General features: G+C 40.4%; 1 protein-coding gene across 6 annotated transcripts in view; it reads right to left on the bottom strand.

Moving 5' to 3' along the window:
- Positions 1–26,656, bottom strand: part of Nckap5 (NCK associated protein 5) — a 1,019,391-nt gene that overhangs the window by 227,789 nt on the left and 764,946 nt on the right. For all 6 annotated transcript variants that reach the window (XM_004659647.2, XM_045151370.1, XM_045151371.1 and 3 more), the window contains one exon: positions 11,370–11,438. In XM_004659647.2, coding sequence (XP_004659704.2) covers positions 11,370–11,438 — 69 coding nt within the window. The remainder of the gene's footprint in view (positions 1–11,369; positions 11,439–26,656) is intronic.

Genomic DNA, 26,656 nt, shown 5'->3' with positions numbered 1-26,656 from the left:
AGATAGATGATAGTTTTTTAAAACAAATCTATAATCAAAAAACAGACATGAAAGTAGGAAGTCATCTATCTGTGAATTGAAAGGTGACCCCAGTAGAATGGGAGGAGTAGAGAGGACAGGAACAAGTAAGAGGGGAGATAAAAATGGTCAAAATACATGGAGATATCATCATAAAACACAATATTCATTTACTTCATTAAAAAAGTGATGGCTGAGATTCAGCAGCCAGCAGCCACCTTGAGAATGGAAGTAATACATTAAGTAAGTTTTGGGCAGAGAAATAGAACAAGACCAGTACCAATAGTATCTGGAACTTTAAATTCTGTGTCTGAACATCTATCTGATAAAAAAGTAAGTTATAATCATTGTAAGTTTCTGCACTGTAAAACAAAACATAATAACATAATTCTTAATAATATATTACTTACTATACATATATACATACATTCATATATATATAATATTAGTTACTATGTAAGTATTATAACATTATCTTATAATATAATAACATTAGTATTATTATTACTGTTGTTATTGTTTAATTATAGGGATTCATGTATTTCAGTCTGCCCTCAAATTCACTATGTGGTGAGGATGACCTCAGACTCCTGATCCTCATTCCTGTACCTCCCAATAGCTGTGATCATCCTCCCAATAGCTGGGATCATAAGCATGGACCATCATGCCCTGTGCATGTGGTGCTGGGAAATGAACCCAGGGCTTTGTGCATGTTAGGCAAGCACTCTTCCAATGGAGCCACACCCTCAGCCCTCACCACTGCATGGGTACATGAGGTTTGATCTTCTTTAAGCCCCAGCTGAGTTAGGTTCATTAGGAAATCTGCTCCCTCCTCAGACAAGGAGGTGAACCATAATTAATTTAAGTCAGCCTTGGCCATTCCAGCCCCTCTTAGTGTCTGGCAGACAAGTGGGGTTGGGATGTTGTTCAGGCTAGAAGTTCATGTAAAACTGGGAATAAATCTCTGGGTTTTCAAAAACATTCTCCATTCACCATTTCCACCTGCGTGTTCAAAGATTGTTTTTTTTTTTCATTCTCAGATATGAAATTGTTTAAAAATAGCTATCTACCCAATTTTATCACAGTCTTGATGTTAAGTGCCCATATGGCTAAATTCAATTAGGGGCCTGAGAAAATGGCTCCATGGCTGAAAGGCTTGCTGCGCAAGCAAGACAATCTGAATTCAGGTCCCAAGCACCCATGTAAATCCAGAAGCAGTAGCATTCATCTGTACTTCCACTGTGCCTTTTGCAACATGGGAGCTGGAGATGGGCAAATAAGTAGAAGCGCATGGTCAGGCAGTCTGATGTGCGCAGCACAAACAAGAGACCCACACAGAGATACAATCATAAGGACCAACACACAAGGTTTTCCACTGATCTCCATATACAGAGTCACAAACATCACACACACCAAGATTAAAACAAAGAAGAATTAAAATGCAAGTGGGAAGGTAGGATGTAGTGAAATATGCACCCCAGCACTCAGGACCCTGAGACAGAATCTTGAGTTCAAGACCAGTGTTGCAGTTACTTTCTTATTGCTGGGACAGACATAAGACCAGAAACAGTTTATGGGAGTAAAGGGATTACTTCAGGCTTCCAGAATCCAGAGGAAATTATATCACAACAGAAGAACGGCCTCACTCTTGCGTCCACATCAGAGAGGGAGAAAAACCTGCACTAGCATGAAGCATCAACAGTCAGAGCTCACACTGATTCTGTACACACCTTAGGGCTGGACTTAAGATTTGCCCTCAGTGACATGCCCCTCCCACCCACAGCAAGGATAAGCCTAGCTGGGACTTAAGTAGGAAGTTTAATGTTAATAAAAAGACATCTGAGTCTACGGGGCTATGCATTGAAACCACCACTGGCAGCATAAGCTACATAATAGGACCCTGTCAAGAAAAATAAAAAGGTTCTGGAGTTTTACCCTATCAATTATCATACCCAATCCTGTAAAATTCCTTTCAGAAACCATCTTGTGATATTAAGCAGACTCCTTAATAACCCTTTGAAGACAACAGATTCAGCCAGTACCTAACTTGGAGTGTGATAACTGAGGTCTGATGGCATTAATGCCCATGTTAGAGTATTTAAATTGGCCAGAACTAAAGTACTTATGTGTGTTAATTTGTATTTCTTCCTTCCTTAATTTATATAAATTTTCTGAGCAGCTACTTATGAAGCTAGAAGAGTGCAATATAGTTGTATCTGGTAACAACAGAGTGTTGAATATAATGACACAATGGACATACAATGACATAATGGACAGCACTATATATGTTATCACAATAGCTATCTTCACATTCAGCCAAAAATTGTGGGTCATGCATTCATCTTTTTCACTCTGGTCTGTGTGCTTATTTCCCTGCCTTGCATCATGGAACAAAGGAGAGTAAGGATGTTATCATGGGACTTAATTATGTCTTGATTCAATATTGACAAAATAGCACATCCTTAATAACAGTTGGCTACTCAAACATCCAAAAGGAAATTAAAACATAGGCTATCATTAACTTTTGGCCAGCAGAATCCACACCATTCACACCATAAGCAATATATGACAAAATTAGATTACACACAACTTATTAGTTTAACTGTAGGTACAAAAGGGATTACTTGGGGGATGTGAGTATACAATGCATGACGTGTGTATCACATGCATGTGTACAGATGTGCCTATGCACATGTGGAGGCCATGAGGGATTAGGTAGCTTGCATGTGCTCCTCCACATTATGTACTTGACAAAGTGTCTCTCACTGAACCTGACTGGCAGTCTAGGGAGCTCCAGACATCCTTTACACCCAGACTCTTCAGTGCAGGAGTTACAAGCATCTGTGCCCACTCCTGGGTGCTTACTTGGGGGCTAGAGATCAAGCTCAGATCGTCTTGCTTGTGAAACAAGTACTCTTACCCACCGAACCTTCTCCCTAAGTACACAAAAGAAACTTACCCTCATCAGAAACCTTTCCAAATTTATCTTGATGACATTAAGTAAAAAAGGAAGATCAGTCACTAAAACTAGGAATGGTCTTAGAAAGAAAAGCATGTTTAAAGTATTTTTTTTCAGTGAGGTTAAAGTTCTAGAATCAAACTCCAAAATTACCATAGAGCAAAATAAACCTTACTTTCATTAGTTGGCCTTTTATTTGTCCATTAATTGCATATTTATACTCAACAATATATTAACAAATGAATTTCAGTCTATGCAAAATGACTGATAGCATAATTGTGAAATCTTTTAGCTTTGAACATTGTTTTCAACTTATAAGTAGTCGAGAATTTAAAATCAAACAATGCATCATCTATTTTATTTTTGCCTAATAAAAAATCAGAAGAATTGAGCTATCCATGCAGGTGGAATCAGGAACAATGTACCCAAGTTAATTCATGCCATAAATAATTTACCCTCAAACTTGGATTTGATTTACATGCTCATAAAACTGCCTAATATCAATATTTTCTTTTCTTTTTCCAAACTGTTCCCTCACTTAAGCCATTCTCTGTAACAGTGGTCACATAAAATAACTCTATCCATGATTTAATGGGAGACGTAGAGTAATATCCTAACTCTAACAGCCCACAGGGGGAAATATGCTATATCTTTGCAATCCAACTCATTGCCCTATAGGCTTACAGACTCTATATCGTACATAGTTCCTTCCGGCATGTACTTTGGACAATTGTTTTCTCTACCTAAAAATTGAACAAAGTTACACTAATGTATTATTTCTGTAGCTACTGGCATAGAATTTTATTACTCAGAAGGACTCATGGGTTCTTTGCAGAAGAACAGGTGGGTTGTACACATGTTTCCCTTCTTATGTCTATGAAGACAGTTTCTTAGGTTTTGTTGTTAAGTTAACAGTTTGGCTTCCCAGATGTATCAGCAGAGCCATTGTTAGCAGTTTGTACCTGCAGCCTCTAATAGGCTCACAAGATGATGCCCTGGACAGGCCCCTCACTATAATGCTCTGAAAATGCACTCTAAGCACTTGGGTTTCCAATAATCACACACTGGCAGGACCAGCTAATGAGAACAAATAACTTCCAGAGGCACCTGGCAGCTTACTCTTCAAAGACAGGGAAAAGAGCAGTTGGACTGGGCTAGAGGGATGTATGATATCCATAGCAAGGCTGAAAGCTCCTTCTGCTGCTGGCTTGTGTGACAATGTTGTGCAGACTCTTCGTGGAGTCCACCTGGCTCAGCTCCTGGAAGGTGACAGAGGCACGGAGAAGAGACAGGGGTGCTCAGGAAGCTGGAGACCCTCTCCCTTTTTGCACTAGAAATTCTATCAGGAATAGGCCATTTCTACCCATGTACGATTTACCTCTTCCTTCTGCCAGGCTTTTCGGCAGACTGGGTTCGGATTCCAGGTAGTACCTTGGAAGGGGAGCAGAGGGAAGCCAAGATGAGGCTACTGACCCTGTTAATTGACTCCAGAACATCCCCAAGGCTGAAGGAGAAGCCGTGCAGGCGAGTGTATTCAGAGATAGCCAATTCGCACCAAGTTGAGAAGGGGATCAGTGGAGAGGGAAGTCTGAAGCTGCAGGCTGAACCCCACAGAGGGTAGGAAGGTCACATGCTCAGGCAGGAGCCTTCTGGCTGGTTGGCAGGCTTTTATACCCGCTGTTGCTCCACTGTGCAGGCACGTCACAGGAGCAAGGTAACTCCAAATAGAATTGAAAAAAATATTGTGTTTTGAAAAAAAAAAAAAGAACAGCCTTTAAAGGATTTCCTGTGTTCTGGAGGTTAGGTGCCTGTATTGAGGGAAAACAGTACGACTATCGATCCATGGTCCTAACAAAGTCTTAGGTGTGAAGATGGCCTGTGCTGCTGTCATACACTGACATGTTATGGGTGGGATGCAATTGGTCTTCTCTCATCTTTAGAGTAGGGGGACTGTCTCTGAAATTGTGAGAAGTGCAACAGTCAACAGACAAGATCTGAGAAGCCACCAAGCACAGGGCCAAATGTAAAGTAGTCACTCCATCTGTTGACTGTGAGTCAACGGAGCAAATTTCAGAGTAGATGTAAGGCCTTTTCAGGTAAGCAGTTAAGAACAGGGATTTTATTTGTACAGGAAGAGGGGAGTGTGTGTGTGTGTGTGGGGTGAAGTTATATGCATATGAAATGCACTCAGTAAGCAAGTCATTTATTTTGTACAGCAGTCCTGCCTGACAAAAAGGGATACCTACATTCTCCATATACCACAGGATGGGGACTGCTTTGACAGAGTTTGAATCCATTGCTGTCTCCAGTCAAAGCCATATGATGTCTTTTAAGACAAATTGGTAAATTTTCACATGTGTGTAACGTGCATGTGTGTATGCATGGTCACATGTGTGTGCACACATTGATGTAGGTGGGTGTAAGTGCGTATATGCACATGTCTATGTGGAGGCCAGAGGTCAACATTGTCTCCTCAATCACCATTCAGCTTATTTTTTGAGACAATGACCACTGAACATGAAGCTTACCAATTAGGAATCTTCCAGTCTTTGCCAACCCAGTGCTGGAATTACAGTTGCCTATCACCACATCCAGCTTGTCCTGGGGTGCTGGGATCTGAACGCAGGCCCTTATGCTTACATGGCAAGCACTATGCTCCCTGAGCCATCTCCTCAGCCCTCTAATTGGTCTTTTGAGTATGTCTATTTTTTTAAGTGATTTGGCTTCTGGACTATCTTTGCGGTTAGTACATAATAAACTGCTATTCACCTCTGAGAAGATAACTGAAGCATTAGTCTAAATATGTATGTGGGATCATAGGAAACTAACTTGGAAATTAATTTCCTGCTGCTAGTCACTTAGTCATTTAACAGATACGTATTAGGCACCTAGGGTGAGCCACGAATCACACTGGGCCAGGAGAAATAAAGTGATCATAATGGAGGTGAAGTCTCAGGGGGCAGGGCAGAAGGAGTGGACTGTGTGCCCACTTCCTGATCCATTTATGGAGTAGGCTGAGGCATGAGAAAGCAAAGAGCAGGTCATATCCCAATGGCCTCTCTCCAGACACTGACTTTCAAACTTACCTAGGGCTCAGACATAGGATGTGTGAGGCCGTCCAGATAACGATTCCTTAGTCCTACCCTAGGCACAGCATCTGAAGCATGTATAAAGTGAGAACTGTTCTTTCTTTTGGGGGAAAGGATTCATGTAGCCCAGGCTAGCCTTCAACTCACTTCACAGCCAAAACTGTGAAATGTTTTCACGTGTGTTATGATGTTCATATGTGTGTGTGTGTGCCTATATGTCCAGGTGTAGATGTGCACATGTGTGCATGTGGAGACTAGAGGTCAACATAGGTTCTTTTCCTTATCGATTCACACATTTTGTTTTTGTGAGCATTCAGTGATGGTCTTTAGGCTGAGTCTAAGGATGTGGTCAGACTCAGATGGCGGGGGAGGTGGGTGGCTTCTTCAGCTTTCTGGGTAGAACCTGTGTCACATGCCATGTTTGTCAAAAATGCTAACCTTGTTTCCCTGCATATTGACTGAGCAAGACTGAGTGAGATCTGAGAATATGATTTATTTTTTACATGTACATCACATCTCTCTGATGCAGGAGAAATCTCGACAGCATGCTTTGAAGAATGCTAGGATCACGTTTAGGCTTCTGTATGTAGTTTTTATTTTTTGCATGTGCATTTGGTATGGCATAAGTACATGTGTATTCAGAGAGGCAAGTGTGTAGGCACACATGTTTCGAAGGACAGATTTCTATATAGAGTGTCTTCCTCAATTGATCGCCATCTCATTCTTTGTAACAGGGCCTCTTATTGAACCTAGAGTTCAACAATCAGGCTATACTAACTGGCCAGCGAGCTACAGGATTCCGCATGTCTCTGCCTTCCTGGGATCACAGGTGTGCACTACTGTGTCTGGCATTTTATATAGGTGCTGAGAATTGTACTCAGGTCTTCAGGCTTACATGACAAGAGCTTTAATCACTGAGCTATTTCTCTAATCTTAAATATTTATTTATTTATCTAGGGATAGGATTTCATCATTCAGTCCTATAGTCCTAGCTGGTCTGAAACTTGCTATGTAGACCAGGCTAGCCTTGAACTTGCATCAATCCTCTTGCTGTCCCTCCCACATACTGTGATTATAGGCATGTGACCATGCCTGGTTGCTAGTAGGTAACAATTTCCTCTTGGTTCATGCTATTTTATTACTGTATCTACGACTGTCACCATCATCACTCTGCCATCCTCCTCTGTGTGCTTTCTGAAAATGCTCCCTAAAATGTGGCAATTGGCAAACTCAATTGTACTGGGTCTTAACCTTGGATGAATATTATCATCCTCCAGAGGGCTCTAAAATGTGAATGGCCAATTGCCATGAGCTCTGTCTGATCAGACTATCTGGGAGAAGAAGCACAAAACAGCATTTTCAAAGCTCCTGTGGCAAATCCAACATGCTGGTAAGCGTGAGGGCCATCTACATTTCTGGACCTGCATGCTCACTCTTTCTTCCTCCTGCTGAAGGACGCTCCTCTGAGCCTGCCCTTTCCTGCCCCACTCTACCTTCCCCAACGGTGGCTCCCCTCAGTTGCTGGGATCTCTGCTGTGCCTCCTTTGCTCTACAGACTTCTCTCACTCCTTGTTTTGTGATCCACTAGCCCACTCACTGCTGCTAATCTGGAGATGCCATGAACTTCTCTAGTCAGTACATGAAGTTCAGGATTGCAGGAGACAACTGATTCCATGGAAATGCAGTGCCATGATTTCAAGGGATGCTATTATATTTATTATATATACACCATTATGCCTCTGTACACGGATCTGGAAGGAATTGTGGCTAAGGAACTACTGTCAATAAATACCAACTCACTGCTTGCCAGAAAACTGCACATTATATAACTAGACTAAAAAATCAGATTTAAGCATGAAAACCTTGAAGTTCCCACAGAAAAGTGAGATGAAAACTGGTTGTACCTTTGTACTAAAAAGAAAATATAAGTAGACAGCAGGAGAGCAGACAGTGAAGCATTGTGTGTGTGTCTGAATCTGTATGGATGTCCACCGACCAAGCCGGGGTACATGTAGGCTTATGTATCTGTCCGTACACAAGGGTCTTCTTACTTCTAATAAATTGCCTTTACTAGAAGAAAGCACAGACAGAATTTCAGATTCCCCAATGTCTACCCCAAATCCTCAATATGGTCTCCATTTTCCAGAAAATAGCAATCAGGCTTAAGGAACATTTTAAATTCATGTGCTATTTACCTGAGTATGTTTTATGAAACCTACCAGCAAGCAAATAACTTACACGAGGCCTTACCTTGTTAGTTTGCCTAATTAGTATAAAAAGCCTTGAAAAGAATTTCCACTTGGCATTATTACTACATCGAACTAGCCCTTTGAGAGTATTCTTTTACAAAGCATGGAAATGGATTGTCTACCTCATGCAATTAGTTACAAAACAACTGGTGTGTGCAATCAGGGACCAGTATTCATGAATACAAAACATGTGTGTTGCTCAGAGGTAGTTCTTTGTTGCAAATCACCTCTCTGGCAACTGTTAATTTTTGCAATTAGGAACAGAGGGAGCCTCTCTCTAAACATCCAGCCTTCAGTGGAAGCATTTTTTGAAAGAAATTATTATTTTTTTTATCGAGGTAGGGTCTCACTCTGGTCCAGGCTGACCTGGAATTCACTATGTACTCTCAGGGTAGACTCTAACTCGCTATGGAGTCTCAGGGTAGCCTCAAACTCATGGCAATCCTCCTACCTCTGCCTCTCTAGTGCTGGGATTAAAGGCGTGAACCACCATGCCCGGCTTAAGGAAATAATTTTTAAGGAAAAAATTTCATTGTTGTTGCTGTTGCTATCATGTCTGTGTTTGTATGAAGGATGCGAGTATGTCTGTGGGGGTGGGGGGTTGTGGATGGACAATGGTGTGTGTGGAGGCCGGAGGTCCACCTCAGATGCTGGTTCTCATCTTTACTTTGAGGCAGGGTCTCGTGTCTGCTGCTGCCTACACAGGAAGAGCTGGGTGGAATGTGTGGAAGGTTTTCCTGTGTCCACCTCTCTGGGGTTAGGGTCACATATAAACACACTCATGTCCAGATACAGAGTACCCATGTAGGATCCGGGTATTGTCTCACATTCAGAGCACGTGTTTCACTCGCTAGGTTATCTCCCCAGCCCCACTGAAGCAAATCATTAATGTTTTGTACATTACAAAACCTACTGAACACAAGTAAGGGAAGCACACAGAAAGCAAATTTTGGTTTCTATAAAGGAAAGCTGTGTGCTTATTGATAGCTGAAGTAGGATAACCCATGGGAGAACTGTGGTGAGCTTCTATGGCATGCACCATGTGAACTTGGCTTCTGAATACAGATAAGGTTTCATTGGAAATTTCTGTGCAAAAGGTTAAAGTGAAACTTTGCTGATCAATATATCCAACCCAAGGGCATTATTTGTTCCTTTAAATACCTTGGCCTTTCTTAACCTAAACTTTGATTGGACTAGAGCCTGGGGATCCAGGGCAAGGGATGTTGAACTGACCTCACAGATGCTGAGGCTCTATGACCCCTTCATGTCAACTATTATTCACGATTCCTTTAACACTGGACATGGTAATGAATACTCTGGTCTTTTTGAGTCCTTATTGTGTAGAGTACTCCAAACATTTTTTTTCCCCTGGAGCAACCAGTATAAACAGAAATATTCAACAATTGAAATAATAAATATTAAACAATTCTCTAGGGATAGCATGGGAACTTCCCAACATGTTATGTACAAAATGCAAAGGGTTATGCAGACCGGACTCTAAGGGCAGCATGTAGTGGCATCAGCTGGAGTCTGCTGACCACACAAGTAGGTGACTTGAACCCTGCTGGGAGAGTCTGCTTCTGTGGGTCTGGGGTGACATCAGAGGATCTGTATTCCATGCAAGTTTGCAGAAGAATTGATGCTGCGGTGCCAGAGCTCACACATTAAGAAACACTGGTGAGGGACTGAAGCAGCCCAGCTGGAGGGTGCTTGGCTAGCACACTGGATACCCTGGGTTCAATTCCCATCATCATGTAAACTAGACAGGATGGCATGTGCCTATAATCCTGGCACTTAGGAGGAGGAGACTGTATGATCAGAAGTTCAAAGTCATCCTTATCTACTTGGCATCTCTGTCTCTGAGAGAAGAGGGAAACACAGGTGGAACGAATAATAAGTAACATGAGATTGACAAATGTTTTACTACCTATTACCAAGGAGAATTGAAAGAAGATATGTTGGTAATCATCACAAGTAAAGCAAGGCAATGAATGGGATTAGGTATAGTTTTTTCTTGTTTTGCTACAGTTTGTTCAGTTATACTTTAACATGCCCCCAATAGATTCTTCTGCATATAGGAGAATTGAAGGGCATGTGGCACATGCCTAGAGAAGATATCTAATTAAAAAAAAAAATCCCAGGAGACAACTTTTCAGTGTGGCAAATGTTCAAAGCTGGCAGGAAGCCACGGTGTGAACAGTCCTCTATGGCAGTGAGTATGAAAGGACTGCATGAGGGGAAGATGAAAGCTCGACACACCTTGCCTCCCAGATGCTATCAAACAGCCACCATGATTTCCCTCTTCTCATCACTATTATCACATAACATTTATTGAGCTCACCCATGTATATGGTCCTGTCTTTTTCTATTCAGTTCAGATTTTCTTCCTCACATCCCTTTCTTTTTTGGGTCTGCACTCAGTCTGCTGAATTTTCCTCCTCTGGCTGCCAACTGTAAATGCTTTCCCCACCCACTCTATCAAAGATTCGCTTTTCAGAGATAGCATCCCATTGTGCACGCAATGTGCCCTGACATGGTTTGTGCTTATTCACAGCCAAGGATTACACTTCTTGGACAAAAGGAATTTATCACACAGTGAAGCATATCCCAACTGTTCTCAAGAATATAAAACAATAACCAAAGAGTATAACTATACCTGTCTAAAAAATTATAAAGTGCAAGTGGAGGGTGCAAAGGAGAGAGAGAGGGAAAATAGACACATGTGCTCACAGAGAAAACATGTGCACACGCTTACACACACACACATATGCACACACAAACATGCACAGATAAGCATATGGAGATTGGAGAAAGAAACATGCAGAGAAAAAAAAGAGCAGAGTAACATACACAGAGGAGAGATGGAGCAGACAGAGAGGGAGAAGAGACAAACAGAGAGGTTCACACTAGTATTTCCCAATGGGCATGTGTATATAACTTCTCTCTGGCAGGAATTTTTTTATGATCTGGGAGCAAGTAGCATGCATGCCCCAAACTTGGATCATGAGGTCTACCTAGTCTACCATCTCATTATAGACCTTTCATTCACCTTACCTCATCAAGACACTTCTCATACTGCTCCCTTTGATTTTCATTTTCCAAAGCCAATGCTGAATTCTCTGCCTGCAGTGAGATACAGAAATAACAGAAATAAATCAATGTAATGTTGTACTATGTGACAAGTCATTCAATACAGTTGCTAAATATACTTCCTCGGGATCCCAAATAATCTCTTAGAAGTATGTTTGACAAGTTTTCTCTAAGTACTATTATAAATATCTCAGGGATGACTTCTGTCTTACCATCTTGCTCACAAACATATATTACGATTTTCAGAAATACAAGATTTGATATTCTGAACAGGTAGAAAATCAAATCATGGCTTGATAGGAGAGTGTGCCATAGAAAGATGACAATGTTTATCTCATTCAATGAAAATGTAAATGTAAGAAATGCCTTAATCCACTTCATTATGACCTGTCACAGTCTCATGGTTTAATATTTGTTCAGGCCACAGAAAAGAATCTCAGGGAAAGTCAGAAAAGCACAATTCCAAATGCAAACTAAATATGTTATTTTCATTGTTAATGATGCCTTCTGAATGCAGGAAAACAGAGAGAAATGCAAGGCTTGAAGTATTCTGAAGCTTCCCTCTCCCCGTCTTGCTTATAGTTATTGCTGTCATGCTCCTCAGAGCTACGTGGGGGTGTGACTGTCAATATGGTTACTAGCTACTGCGTGGAACAGGAGGGAAGAAGAAACCATGGCAAACATAATAGGTATTAGAAAGAACCTGAAATAGTGGCATGAGAGCAGCCTTTCAAAGCAGATGACCTGGCACCACTGTGACCACAGTGGACTTTTGTCTGCATCCTGAGCTAAGGAAGTCAACCCTTGCCAAGGCTGTAGGAGTGACCATCTTCCCAATTATACCCAGCGTGGAGCTCTAACTCCATGTTGAGTATTATGGGCTTTTAGATGGTACACAGGTCTGTACTTTTCCCTCATGATTTCTTCCTTTTGTTTTCTTGAGACTTTCTTTTGGAAATAAGTACACACATGGAACAATTTGCAGAAACAATGTAAAGAATTACCACGTATGTTCCTTCAGGTCAACTATCACTATTTTTTTCCCGAGTTCATTTTTCCATTTTCTTTCTCTCACATTTTTTTCTTCTATACTTTGAAAGTTGGTTGCAGAAAAGATCCACTTTGTGAATTGTTTTAAGAAGGCACTCTCTTGTTTAATCTCATCTACTATTCAACTTCATGAAACACCTTGATTTTGTATGGCAATCAGACCTATAGTCCTCATTCCTCTTTCCTACCTGCCCTAATAATGAATGTCCTTTCTTGTGAGTTTTTTGAGTCCAAAATCTTATATACAGTTATGTTTACATTGAGCTGTCAATGTTACTCATTCAAGAATCTCATATGTGAAATGATTTGCTTTATGCAACTGATTTGTACAACTTCCCTTCCATTCCCTTCCCTCTAGTCCCATTATTTTCCCCTCCCTCCTCTGCTCCTCTGACATCCTTTCAAGAGAAGTCAGTTGCAGAGCAGAGTGTTTCTTAACCTGGCTTCTCTGAAGCTTCCATGAGCACAAGTGGTGAGAACAGCACTGTCTTGATGCTGGGTCCTTCTTGGAACCCCACATTGCATTCATGTGTCTGATACATACAAGTGCTAACATTTATCACCTTGTTAAGTCAGAACCTGCCAAGTGTCTACATCGGTAAGTTTTTATCTTTTATTTTGTAATCAATACATAGTTATTTTTATGAGATATGGACATATTTAGTATGTAAACAGCACATGTGGGTACAATTATTTCCCTCCTCCCTGTCCCTTTTCTGAAGAGGCCTTCCTCATTGGGGATGCAGGTCACCCCATGGAGATTGTGGGTCAATACATAATTTGAATGGAGAAGATATTCTGAGAATATGTAGATGTCCTGTTGCTCATCAAAATTTCACAGTTTTGTCTTAGCAAACACAGGCAATTCCTTCCTGAAATATTGTAGCCATTGATTACTTTGGCTACAAATATGATTTCTAACTGAGTCCTATCAACAGCAATTTAGGTTATTTGTTCCAAGACCTTCCAAAACCATAGCACCTGCAACCAAGGAGAACACTGCATGCTGTACACGGCCGAGCACCACGTGGCGGCACGGTGAATTATGGACCACGTATCTGACAGGGTGCTATGAGATCCCATCATCTAATGACACTGTGGCTAGCTTAGTCTGCATGTCGACACTCTAATTATGTTCACTCAACGATGTTACCTAATGATACCTTTCTCAGAAATTATCACCATTATTTACTGATGGATGTTTGCATACTGTTTTTTGCTATGTATAAATAAAGCTCATTAAGGGATTAATAGAAACTAATAATAAAATAGAACAATTAAAGCAACAGACTGTAATAAAATTACCAGCATTATTTCTCTTGTCCTTTGGGGTTATTACAAAGTAAAACAGCTAATTCAACACACGAGTGAAAGTGCCACAGTTGCTCTGACAACACAGACAGACTAGCAGGTGGCAGTCCACACAACATGGACAATTCAGACAACAGGGACATGCACACGTACAGCAGGACAGGGTGAGATTTCACTCTGCCTCTCAGAATGGCATGTGACTTGAAGCTTATAAATCATGTATTTCTCGATTTTCCTATAGGAAGTTTTCACTCATTCTACACTAAGTAAAAGAAACTGTGGGGATTGAGTGTTGGGTAAAGAGTAAAGGTTTTTGGTCTGAAAAGCCTAATGACCCAGTTTTGGTTCCTCAGGACCCACATAAAGCCACATGCACAAAGTGGCACATGCATCTGGAGTGTGTTTGCAGCAGATGGAGGCCCTGGCATGCCCATTCTCTCAATCTATCTCTCTTCTCTCTGTAACTCTGTTTGCAAATAAATTAATCAAAATATTTCATTTTGAAAATAAGAAACTGTTGAAACTGAAGCCAAAATCAGGTCTTCACACCTATAGAAAGAGTGCTATACTAAGCTGCCTCCCAGCCTCGACTCATCATTTTTAACTCTTCATTTACCTCTTTATTCCTTCCTCCCTACCTTCTTCCCTCCCTCCCTACCTTCCTTCCTTTTATTCCGTCCAAATTCATCTTGCCTTTTCCTTGCCCTAACCCTGACATGCCCCCTCTGCCAAGGACTACTGATTACTTCCAGTGAGGAAATATATGGAACCCAGAGTCTGGGTGTGTTATTGTTTGAATCTCAAATATCTGCATTGGCTCATGCTTTCAATATTTGTTCCTCAGTTGGTGGCCCCATTTTCTGAGGCTATGGAAACGTGAGGAGGGGAGGACAAGTTCAGAAGCAAGTAACTTGGACCAAGCCTTTGATGGGTGGAGCTTGGCCCCTGGTTATCACTGTTCTCTGCTTCTGAATTCACCAGGATATAAAGGACCTCTTCCCTCCGCTTCTTCCACCACAGTCCGAACAACTCTTGCCTTGTCTTATGTGATAGAGTAGATTTTGAAACTATGAAGAGAGAAAAAAAAAATCCTTCTTCCTTTTATGTTGCTCTATCAGGTCTTTTGCTACACTGACACGAATATAACTAATGCAGTGTTAATTGATGGAAGCTTATAAGGAGCTACTGCTCTGGTACCTTCCAGTGGAAGGCTTTCCTTAGCCTTCTGCCCACCTCTGTAGTCCCATGGAATTCTTTTTTCTTCATCTACTGCTCCTCATAGCTGCAACATCTTTTTTGTGCAGTGAGAACCAGGACTCTAAACATCATTGTTGGGATTAGTTACTGATTTATTCATCCCCATAGTGCATGCTATATTGTGACACTGTGCAAAACTGTAATAAAAGTTATTCTATTTATTCTTTCTTTATAAAACATATGTAATAAAATTTTTGTGGGCTGGGAAGATGGCTCATCCAGTAAGCACTTGCTGTGCATACATAAGCACCTAAGTTCGCTCCCCAGCTGGGCATAGATCTATGGACACAAAGGTTAGTTGTGTCTACAGCTGCTGTAAGGATCATGTGTAAACGTACTGCAAGTAGGAATGAGAGAATCTCTTGATGGGAGTGAAAATATTCTAAAACCAGATTGGGAAATGGCTATAGAACTCTACAAATTTACTAAAAGTATTTGAATACACTCAAAGTGAGTAAATTTTAAAGTATGTGAATTGTACCACAACAAACATACTTTAAAACATAAAAAAAAAGTAAGTAAAACTTGATAAGCAGTTGAACTTCCCTCAGTCTCTACTCAGGATCACACCCTCCATGCTCCTCAACCTGGATATCCGAGGTGGATCTTCCTAGCTATTTTTCTTGGGCCTTTACACTATATGTTGACATACATGGGCAATTTAGCATAACTTTTCCTTCCAAAAATTTCTGTAAGTGATGCCACAATAAAAGTGTGATTTTTGCATTTCTCTTTTGTGATGCAACATATTAGGAGCAAAAGATGACTGGGCATGGCCATGAATACTTGTTAGAAACACAGAGAGAGTGCCAGGGCTCGCTAACCAGCTAGTTTAACAGAACAAAAAATGGGAGCTTAAATTTCAATAATAAACTGTCTCAAGGAAATAGTTAGGAAGAGTGATTAAGGAGGATACCAATGCCTTCCTCTGGCCTGCACAGGTATGTATACAAGACATGCACATCTGCACACATATGTACACATATCATACATACATTAACATACTACATATACATAGGTGTATGTATGTACATAACATGCCAAAAGCAAATTCTATGCTCAAAAATTACTGGGTTACAACTCTACCTGGTACCTTCATTTTGAGTGTGGTTGTGCTATTTAGTTACAATGCAATTTATTTGTTTCTAACAGTATTCAAACTTCATTTACCTCTCTTTGATTTCATTTTATTGTTCTGATTATTTAAAACACTAGCATACTGCCAAAAGTCACAACTGCAAATGAGTTGCACATTCAGTGAGTTACCCTCCCTCTCCTATCTCCTTACAATCTACCCTTCCCTACTGCTCAGTACCCCTTCTTTTTGTCTCTTTTAATGTGGCACTACAAGAGTGTCTTTTCCATTACTCTCATTATATATATGTGTGTGTGTGTGTGTGTGTGTGTGTGTGTGTGTGTGTGTGTGTGTATGTATGTATGTATGTATGTATATATCTCCATCTACTTGTCCCTTTCCCATCTTTCTCTCTTCTTTATTTTAGGTGCACTCTTGCTGTTTTATCAAGGTATATCACGTCCACACAGGATTCAGGTACCCTTGCATCTATCCCTTATTTTAGTCTCTTTTGTGAGAAATGGCTGGGGGGATGAGTTTTGCATTCTCTATCTTTTCCAGATAGTCTTTATTTTATTTATTTATTTATTTATTTTTATAAATTTTTGTTTATTTATTTGAGAGCAACAGACAGAGAAAGAGAGAGAGAGAATGGGCGCGCCAGGGCCTCCAGCCACTGAAAATGAACTCCAGATGCGTGCACTCCCTTGTGCATCTGGCTAACGTGGGTCCTGGAGAATCAAGCCTCAAACCAGGGTCCTTAGGCTTCACAGGCAAGCGCTTAACCGCTAAGCCATCTCTCCAGATAGTCTTTAAATTACCCCGCTCCCGTTGTTCCCTTCATAATCACATATTTTTTCTTTTTCTTTTTCTATGCCACTTTCTCCCCCGGAATGTTACTGTTCTCAGACAGCCACCTGGATCAAGACAATTTTGTGCCCTGCCTTTCAGCTAGACCCAAAGCCACACCCAGAACAGTAATTGGAGCCAAGAGTGGGTTTCTGCTTTTTTTTTTTCATTCTGGCTGTCATATCTCCCCAGCCCTCCGCCATCAGGTCCCTGAGCAGAGACTTGCAGCCACCCTTCTGTGGGTTTCTGGTGTTTGTTTTTCTACTTAGAGTAATTTGAAATTTATGCAATCACTGGTTTTGATAATGAGAAGGGGGTGGATGGCATATGGTTTTATTTGAGTTTCTTAGAGATTTGAATGTTTTCTTTGGCAGAAGCTTGAAAAGTCTTGGGCACGTTTGTTAGTTTAATTAACCTTGAAACTTGGGTAAAGCAACTGAATGAGGATGAAGCAAAAGCACTGAAGAAATCTGTGAGGATTTGAAAGTATCCCTGTCTTTTGGATCAAGGTCAGATCAGCTGCCTTTGCCCAGGGGCTCTGGTTCCAGACCCAGGACACATGAATTTTCAGCATGGGTCATCCTTACTGCATCTTCTCTTCATTCCTCACCCATAGGAGATGGGCAGCTTTTCCTAGCCTGTTGCTGTTTCCTAGGGGCTGGCTGGCCTCTGTGATGTATTTCTGAGCCTGCTCTAGACCTACCTCTGTTGAAGCCATCTGGCCTTCCCCCTAGCCCAGGTTGCAGGGACATTCTGAGTTCTAGTTCCCTCCTGTTGAGGCAACATTAGGATGAACAACTTTTAGCAAGTTATTTAACATTGCTGGCTTTACGTTTCTTTAGCTAATGAATCAAGGGAACAAACTAGCCACCCACTTCAAATATTTACATATTTTGCATTAAAGAAGAGTTTTTTAGAATTCTAATTCTCTAAAATGGCTGGTTTCTGTAGAGACATGTAGCTTTTGTGGTATCTGTTGGAGTTGGTAAGGAGAATGGAAAACAAAATGGTAATAAATTCAACTGCACATTTATACTGTTTTCACTTCAAGTGTCTTGGGGAAACATGAGTAAGGAAATAAAATGGAAAATGGGTATTTGCATGGGATGTCTGCATCTTGCCTCTATACATATCATGTCAATCTATCCAGATAATTGCTGTCATTAGGCAATTCACATCACCTTCCTCAGTTTACTGCTCTAACAATCTATTAAAACCAAGTAAGTTAATACAAAAAAGGTGCTGGTGAACACACTATTGTCAAATGTATGGTTACCATGTACAGCTACAGATGCCAATTTAGTTGATACAATCTTGCACATCCCAGGAGATAGATAGTGATATTAACAATTATACCAACCAGCTAAGCTAAAATTATCTTGAACTCATGATTCTCTTTAAGTCATTTGCATTTATTAGAGATTCACGATTGTTTTAAACCACTTCTGACATGAGACAACAAATGGAAAAAAAAACAGAAACAAAAACCTCTTAATTAAGTGTAAAATAAAGAAATAATACATTTTTATGTAAGAAGGATGAGGAAAGATAAGGTATAAAGTGAACAAAAAAAGCAGGTATCACTAGAATGAATTAGAGAAATTAGAATACACATACCATTTTTGAATGTCAAATATGTTATTAAATCAGAGACCCAGAGGGCACAAGTAGAGAGTGCAAGTGTACATGATGCTGATCTTTGTGTTCAGCTCAGCTTCCACAACAATCATAATTTTTTGCTAGGGACTTGGAGAGCTGGCTCAATAGATAAAGTGTTTGTTTGATCAAGCATATGAACCTGAGTTCAGACCACAGCACCTAGATTAATGCCAGGTGTGGAGGTGTGTGCCGGTAATCCCAGTACTCTGTAAACAGAGAGAGGATCCCTGAGGTAAGTTGACTAGTTAGACTAGCTGAGTTAAAGAACACTGGGTCCAGTGAGAGACCCTGCCCCAACAAATAAGGTGGAGAGCTAAGGAAGAAGGCACCTGGCTTTCACCTCTGCCCTCTACAAACAGCTGAACACATAGACATGTACACACATACAAACATACATATACATGCACACATGCCACATACACATACAGATGCAAAACACAAACAGGGACCTTTGCTAGTCTTAGTTCTTGACTTAGAGGGCTTCTCACTCAAGGTGATTTCCTCATGATTCCCAATGACAGTCACCTGTCACTGGTTTCATGTTTAAAACTCTCAGAGATCCATGTCAAAATGTTGAGCAAATTCATATTATTTTCTTTAAAGTGAAAAGGAAGTCTGAATGGATATGCATTTAAAATTGTTTTATAGTAATTTTCCCACATGCATTATGTTTAAAATCAATTTTACACTATAAATTTGCATAAGATGGCTTTCTCCTCAGATCTAAACTAGAGTAAGTCCACATAAATCTTCCCTGTGTTCAGTAATGACCCTGCTATACTCTTTCTACTTCTTATGATCTGTCCTCACTCATGCTCCAGTGTTTAGCTATATGCTGCACCACAGTGCACAATGTCTACGGAGCCAAGATGGGTATGTGTTGAATGGAGGAAGGCCCCTTTCTCTGGGGATGTTCCTTTGGTTCTGTGGCCCTCTGGATGATTATGCTTCTCTTTGTTACTGGTCCTTTTCAAGTACATTAAGTTTTGGTGATCTGGCTCAGGTCTGGGCCTATAAGATTTAAAAGGTGGCATGTATTTAAATTTTAAAAAATTCAGATAACCAGAAATAGAAATAATATAAAGAATTTTCCTATATAATGTGCTCAGATTCCCCAAAGTTTAACTTCTTATCACACTTGCTTTGTTGTCTGCATAATATCTATCTATTATGTTATCCATCTTTTCCAAACAACAACAGCAAACTAATAGAGCCTGAATCATTTGACCTATCTGACAACTGACAGAATGTTTAGTTAGCAGCTTGCTGCTATGTTGGAAGCATGGGAGACTGAGATTTTGACCCTCATTTAAATGTTATCTCTGTTGTTAAAGTGGGAGATCAATGGTGGTTACAGATGCTTTGAGTTTATCCCATGAATCAAAGGTGGTCTTTGTCAACTTGACTGGATCAGAAATCTAGTAAGAGACATAGTTTTCAAATAGGTTTGTGGGAATATTTCCTGGAAGGAGTAACTGAGGAAGGAAGCCCAGATTTAATAGTTCTGAGGACAAAGCAGTGGTACTAGCTTGTCTGTTCACCTTAACTCCTCACGGTGAGGGTGTCCACCCTGTTGCTTCCAAGTTTCTCTGACTCAGACTCCAGTGTTTTTGGTCTTTTTACATAGCCTGAAGACCTGAGACTCTACAGCAGTTCTCCAAGTCTGCAGCACTGGATTGGGACTGCTGAAGCACCAAGCATCAAGCTGCATATACTTAGCAGCTTCCCTGGTTTTCAGCCTGTCCAACCTGCCATTGTTCCACTGATGGATCATCAGCCCAAATATATAAGCAAGAGTAATAAACTCAAAATCTTTTGTTTCATGAATATATAGCACATTAAATATATATATATATATATATGTATATATATATATATAATATTTATATATATATAAATATTATGGTGGCTCAGTTTCTATAGGAAATACTGAAAGATACAAATAAGAGGTGGTTTTACTGGTCCTATTGCTTTGTTCAGTCAGTCAACAGAACACCCTGATGTCTCCACTTGGAGACTTCTAAGAAGTCTAAGAAGATAAGCTTCTCAGACTTAACCTGGGCACTTAGATCATGAACTCTTGGAGTACTGAGCCAGGAAGTACTAAGATACCAAACTTGGAAGCAAAGGAGCCATCTCAGAAAGGGACCTCCCAGACTCAGGCAACACAACAAACACTGGAGATGAACTGCTAAACTCTGCATATTTCCAACCCACACAATTGTGAGGAAAAGGATAAATTTAGGCATCAAAGTTTTGAAGAAGCTAGTATGGCAATGGATAACCATAATCATCACACAGAGACTATGCATGTCAATATGGATGCTTTTAAAATATATTTTAAATACTTATTTATTTCTTGAGAAAGAGAATAAATATGGGTGCACCAGGGCCTCTAGCCATCACAAATGAACTCCAGATGCATGCATCACCATGTGCATCTGTCTTATATGGGTTCTGTGGAATGGAACCTAGGTCCTTAGGCTTCACAAGCAAGCCTCTTAACCACTATGCCATCTTTCCACCCCAACACAGATGCTTTAGTGCATGCACTCAGTCTCTGGCTGAGCTCCAGGAGCTGTGCTGGGTTGAGAGGTTTGCAAAGATGAACAAAACATGGGTGAAATATAAAGACAGAAATTGTCAGGGAGTTGGGGAGATGGCATAGTGGTTAAAGCACTTGCTTGCAAAGCTTGTCGACGGAGGTTCAATTCCCTAGTTCCCTTATAAATCTGTTTGCACAAAGTGGTGCATGCATCTGCCATTCACTTACAGCTATGAGAGATTGTGGTACATCCATTTTCATTTTCTCTCTCTGTTTTTCTCTCACTCTGTCATCACAAATAATTTTTTTTAATTTATTTTTTTATTAGTTATGTACATACCCAGTATGTAAACAGCCATGTTGGTACCATCATTAGCTTACTCCCTGTCCTTCGCCCTCCTTGTTTAAAGAGGGAAATTGTTGAGCAGAAGAAATATATTAATTTCTCATGTTGAAAGACACAATGTAATGGATCACAGACACTCCCTCTATCTCCACCTCCCCCCAAATAACAAATGGATGAAGTACAAAAGATGTCCCTTGTGAAAATAAATTGTGACTCAGATTATTCAACAAGCATTCAAAACACCAGAACTCCTCACTGAAGGCTGGAGAGATGGCTCAGTTGATAAAATTCTTCTGTATGGTGACAAGAATCTGAATGTGGATCCCCACCAGCCATAGAAAAGCAGCAAGTAGGCTGCAGAGATGGCTTAGTGGTTAAGCACATGCCTGTGAAGCCTAAGGACCCTGTCCGCGGCTCCATTCCCCAGGACCCACGTTAGCCAGATGCACAAGGGGGCACATGTGTCTGGGCTTTTTTTGCAGTGGCTGGAGGCCCTGGCATGCCCATTCTCTCTCCCCCCCATTCTCTCTCTGTCTTTCACTCTTAAATAAATAAATAAAAATGAACAAAAAATTAAAAAAAAAAAAAGAAAAGCAGCAAGTTTGTGAAATCCCAGTGGATGCAGGGACAGAAGGATATCTAGGGCTCACTAGCAGCTAGTCTAGCTAAATTGGTGAACCCAAGATCAAATGAGAGGCCTGAACATAAAATATGGTGAAAAGAGACTGAATAGGATACTTGACACCTATTTCAATCTTCCCATACATGCATCACACACAGGCACGTGCACACGCGCGCGCGCGCGCACACACACACACACACACACACAGAAAAAGAAGAAATCATTACACCGCAGAGTAGAGGCTTCCTACAGTTGCATACTAAAACTATAAAGCTGTACCAAGAAACCCCTTCAGGTTGGAGTCAGTGGAAAAAAATCTCACATGGCAAAGGGGTGATGAATTGCAGAATGACAGGATCCTATGCCACTCGTGGGGGTGTTGATTATTTCACTCAGTATAAGCCAGTTTGGATCAAACTTCTGAGGAGAAAATGTTCATAGGTTTTGCCTCAGCAGTACCATGCCTGAGTACACCCAGTGTGGACACCCACAGACACACCTATGAGGCAGGAACATAACAGCTCTATTCTTACCATTTCTGAGATATAAACAATTCCATGGTGGCTGAGAGTACAATAAGTAATTTGTGTTGTATTTACATGATAAGATACTATATGGAACTAGAAAACATTGAAAGAAAGCGATATACCATAGGTGAATATTGCAAAAATTCTATGGAGAGAATGAAGGAAAATATACATTTTGATAACAAACACATTCATATTCATAAACTTGTACACATTTGTACATACATACATATAACATACTCCAGGTTTTACCAAGTACAAAGTTCAACAACTGGAAAAATTACATTGTTTAGTGATGCATATATAGGAAGCAATACTAGAGAATTTTTCATAAAGCTGTGAAATGATTATGACAGAAGTTATATTCATAATTACTTCTACTGGTTAGAAAGAAATGTGGGGTAAGAAATGAGTCCATGATAGCCTCTAGATGATTAGCAATATTTCATTTGCTAGCAAAGAGAGGTAGATGCCCATTTTCAAAATTTTTTCATTTTAACTATAAATTTACATTTTATACACATTTCTGCACGTTTGTCATGTATACACAACCATTAATAGGTCATCAAGCATTGCACAGGCCTACAGAAAGTTCTGGAAGAGGATGAATATACTTGGACAGCCCCATGTAACTATAACAGGGAGTGTGGTCACAAAGCATGGAGACCCTTTCAGAATAAAGACAGAAGCCAGATCCTGAGGTGTGGAGCCATTATCAAATGAGTACTTTAAGGCATTAACACAAGATCCAGAGGCAAAATGTGCCTACAGGGGAGAAGGAAGGGATTAAAAAATGTGATTACAACATTCCAAGAACAACATACTCCCGAAGTAGAACAGCACACCAAACAAGGAAATGGAGATTGAGAAAGCCATCCCAACAGGCCTACCAGCACTCAGGCAATGCTCGGATGGGGGAACTGAGAAGCAATGAGGATGTGGGGGGAAGGAGAGGGTAACATGCTTGGTCTCAGAGAGTGTAACACACTCTATTTTTGTTTTAATTTGTGTGTATGTGTTATGTGCATGGGTGTAGGTTGTGTGAATTGGTGCATGTGTGTAGAGATCAAAGGACAACCTTGGGGTGTTGGTTCTCTTCCTACACCTTGTCCAAGACAGTATCTCTTATTCACTCCTGTAAAAGGCCAGTCTTCCTGACCTGTAAGCTTCAGGTTTCTCCTGGCTCTGCTTTCAGTTGGCAATGCATGCTGTGGTAACACACGTATGCTCCACTTTGTATCTCACTTTCAGGTCTGTGTTGGGGACTGGACTCAGGTCAACAGACCTGTGGATCAAGTGTTTTTAACTGGTGAACCATCTCTCCAGCCTGACATGTCTTAAAAGTGAGAGAAGGCACTAAAGCAGATTATTTTAGAAAAATACTATTGCTTTGCTACTCAGTGAGATTTTTCTCCATTCCCTTAGAGCAAAGAAAATCACCATACAAGTGGGAGTCTCATTCTTAATCAGTGCCTGCAGGTGCTTACATTGACCCCAATTCCTAGTCTTTCCACTCTCTGCATGCTGTCATGAAATTTTTTGTTTAGAGTTTCCAACATTTCAATCTAACACTCCCTATTATTTTTAGAGCAGAATGTTTGCTTGTTGTTTAAGGATTCATAAGGAAAATTTGATTAAGCTTCAGAGAGATTGTAACTTAATTTAATTAAATGGCTTAGTTTCTGGTCTTTTTCCTCAGGACAAATGTCTTTTCAGGAGGAGCAGAAGGTGGACAGTGTGGATCTCCACCTGCCCTCCATCCAGCTCACCAGTCACATGTGCCACCAGCAGCACCCCAGGAGCACTCTAACACAGAGAGTGTTCTAACTTCCTCCAAAAACACTGTTCAATGGGATAACACCATGGGTATATGTAATTTAGACTTAGGCTTGGCTTTGGCTGCAACTCCAAACACATGGCAAATACTATAATTTTTTCTATATTTTTGTGTCCCCAAATATACTTACTAGGCTTAATATTTCCAAATACTATATGGCCATAAGTGGGGAACTGTCATGATATGCTTCAGAGTAACTCTTGGATGAGGAACGTGGTTGTTGTGTGCCATGCTCTGTGCTTAGGCATGACTATCCTTTATTCTGCTTTACACTTTCAAAAAGTTATGAAGAGCATAAGTAATCTCATCCCCATTTTGCAGATAAATGATCTGAGGCTCAGAGAGATTAAGTGACCTTTTTTCAGGATGGACAGACCTAACAACATCACAAGTTATCTAAACCTGATAATAAACTTCTTAGCATCCTGAAATTCTCACTGTTTGACTAACATGAGATCATGTTAAAATTAATCTTATGCTAGAAATCACATTTTGTGTTGGAACATTCAAGAGCTAAAAGGGGTAGGTGATATCCACTTCTCTGTCGGAGAGCTGATAGACTGCAGAAAAGGCTTTGAAAACCGTGGTGAAATAGGCTCAGAAACACAAATAATGCATGTTCTCTTTCACAAGCTGATCTCAACTTGTAATTGTTAAATGTATGCCTTTAAGTGGAAGTAAGAATAGGTAGAGGCCAGGGAACCTAGAGAGGGCTCCGGAAACAGTAAAAAAGAGGCTTTAAGGGAGTAAGTGGAGCGGGCATTAGAATGCATGAAATATGAAAGGGAAAAAGGGGACATTAGAGGTGGAGGGATATGATAGTGGAAGAAAAAGACTGCAGACGGTAGAATAAAACTAAACCAAGCATACATGAAAAGGTTATAAGGAAGCATGTTGCTTTATAATTTAATTAAAAGTAATAATTAATTTTAATGTGTGTACAGTTCTTATTACTTCATTCACTGAACCTATGAACATTCCTGAGGTGGCCTTTTCTGGGGCAAGCAGGTGGGAGTTGGCTGAGACTTTTGAGCACTTGGGACCATGTGATGACACGGTAGTTGGAAGTGCAATGTTATTCTTCATTGATGGCTGGAGAAAGAACAAAGGCCTCAGCACACAGCTCAGCACAGGCGCAACAACAGATACTATGTTGAAAGGCTGGCAGCCATCAATGATATTGAAATTTTCTCTTTGAATTCACACAATTTTACTAAGATAATATTGAATTGTGGCTCATACCATGTACTTATCCAGTCTTGTTTATTAAGGAGCTATTTTAAAAACAACGTGATGAGAGATTTTCAGCTGTCATTTGGTAGTTTAAAGTAAGTTGCAGCAGTGTGATATGGGAGAGAAAGCAACCTTTGCTGTGCATGTTGTAAGGCATTGCTCATGCCACTTGGCCACCATTTTTCCCCTTGCTTTTTATAATTTTGTGTGTGATTGTGTATTATCATAACCACGGAGGACAGAAGACATTTTTAGGAGTCACCCTTAGGAATGCTGCCTACCTCTTTTGAGACAGGCTCTTATTGGCATGGAAATCACTAATTAGACTAGAATGTCTGACCAGTGAACAACAGAGACCCTCCCGTTTATACTTCCCTAAGCGCTGGGATTATAATCCCATAGCACTACTCTTGATATTTTTATGAGGGTTCTAGAATCAAACTCAGATCCTCATGCTAGCAAGACAGACACTGATAACTGAATGATCTTCCCATCCTTATTTCTTCATTATAATAGTTTAGTTTTTTATTACTGAGAATGGAACCCAGGTCCCTGTCCATGAAAGGCCAGTGTCCTACCATTGAGTACAATCTAACATAGATCCTCTTTACACTACATGATCTACAAAATCTTTTCCAACTATGGACTTCTGGGTCTCTATGAATTTGTAAAGTAATTTTTCAATGATAAATGGCTTCATATTGTTAAGAGAGTATAGAGAGGACCATATATCAATATATTCCATATTTATTCTTATTAGAAAAGTCTGAACATACATGGTACATACTTGTTCCCTTCTATGAGAGTACGAGAGGGCCAGCCAACCTCACTGGAGCCTACAGAAGGTGTGTCATTATCTAAAACAGACTTTGATGTAATCTGTTAAGCAGAGGGAGGGCCACCAAACCAGAGGGAAGCCTCATTAAGATGAACATAGACA

This window comes from Jaculus jaculus, chromosome 5 (assembly GCF_020740685.1).
Source record: "Jaculus jaculus isolate mJacJac1 chromosome 5, mJacJac1.mat.Y.cur, whole genome shotgun sequence".
Classification (NCBI taxonomy): domain Eukaryota; kingdom Metazoa; phylum Chordata; class Mammalia; order Rodentia; family Dipodidae; genus Jaculus; species Jaculus jaculus.
The sequence above is the reverse complement of the archived record's forward strand: the minus strand, read 5'-3'. Positions and strand labels throughout refer to the sequence as shown.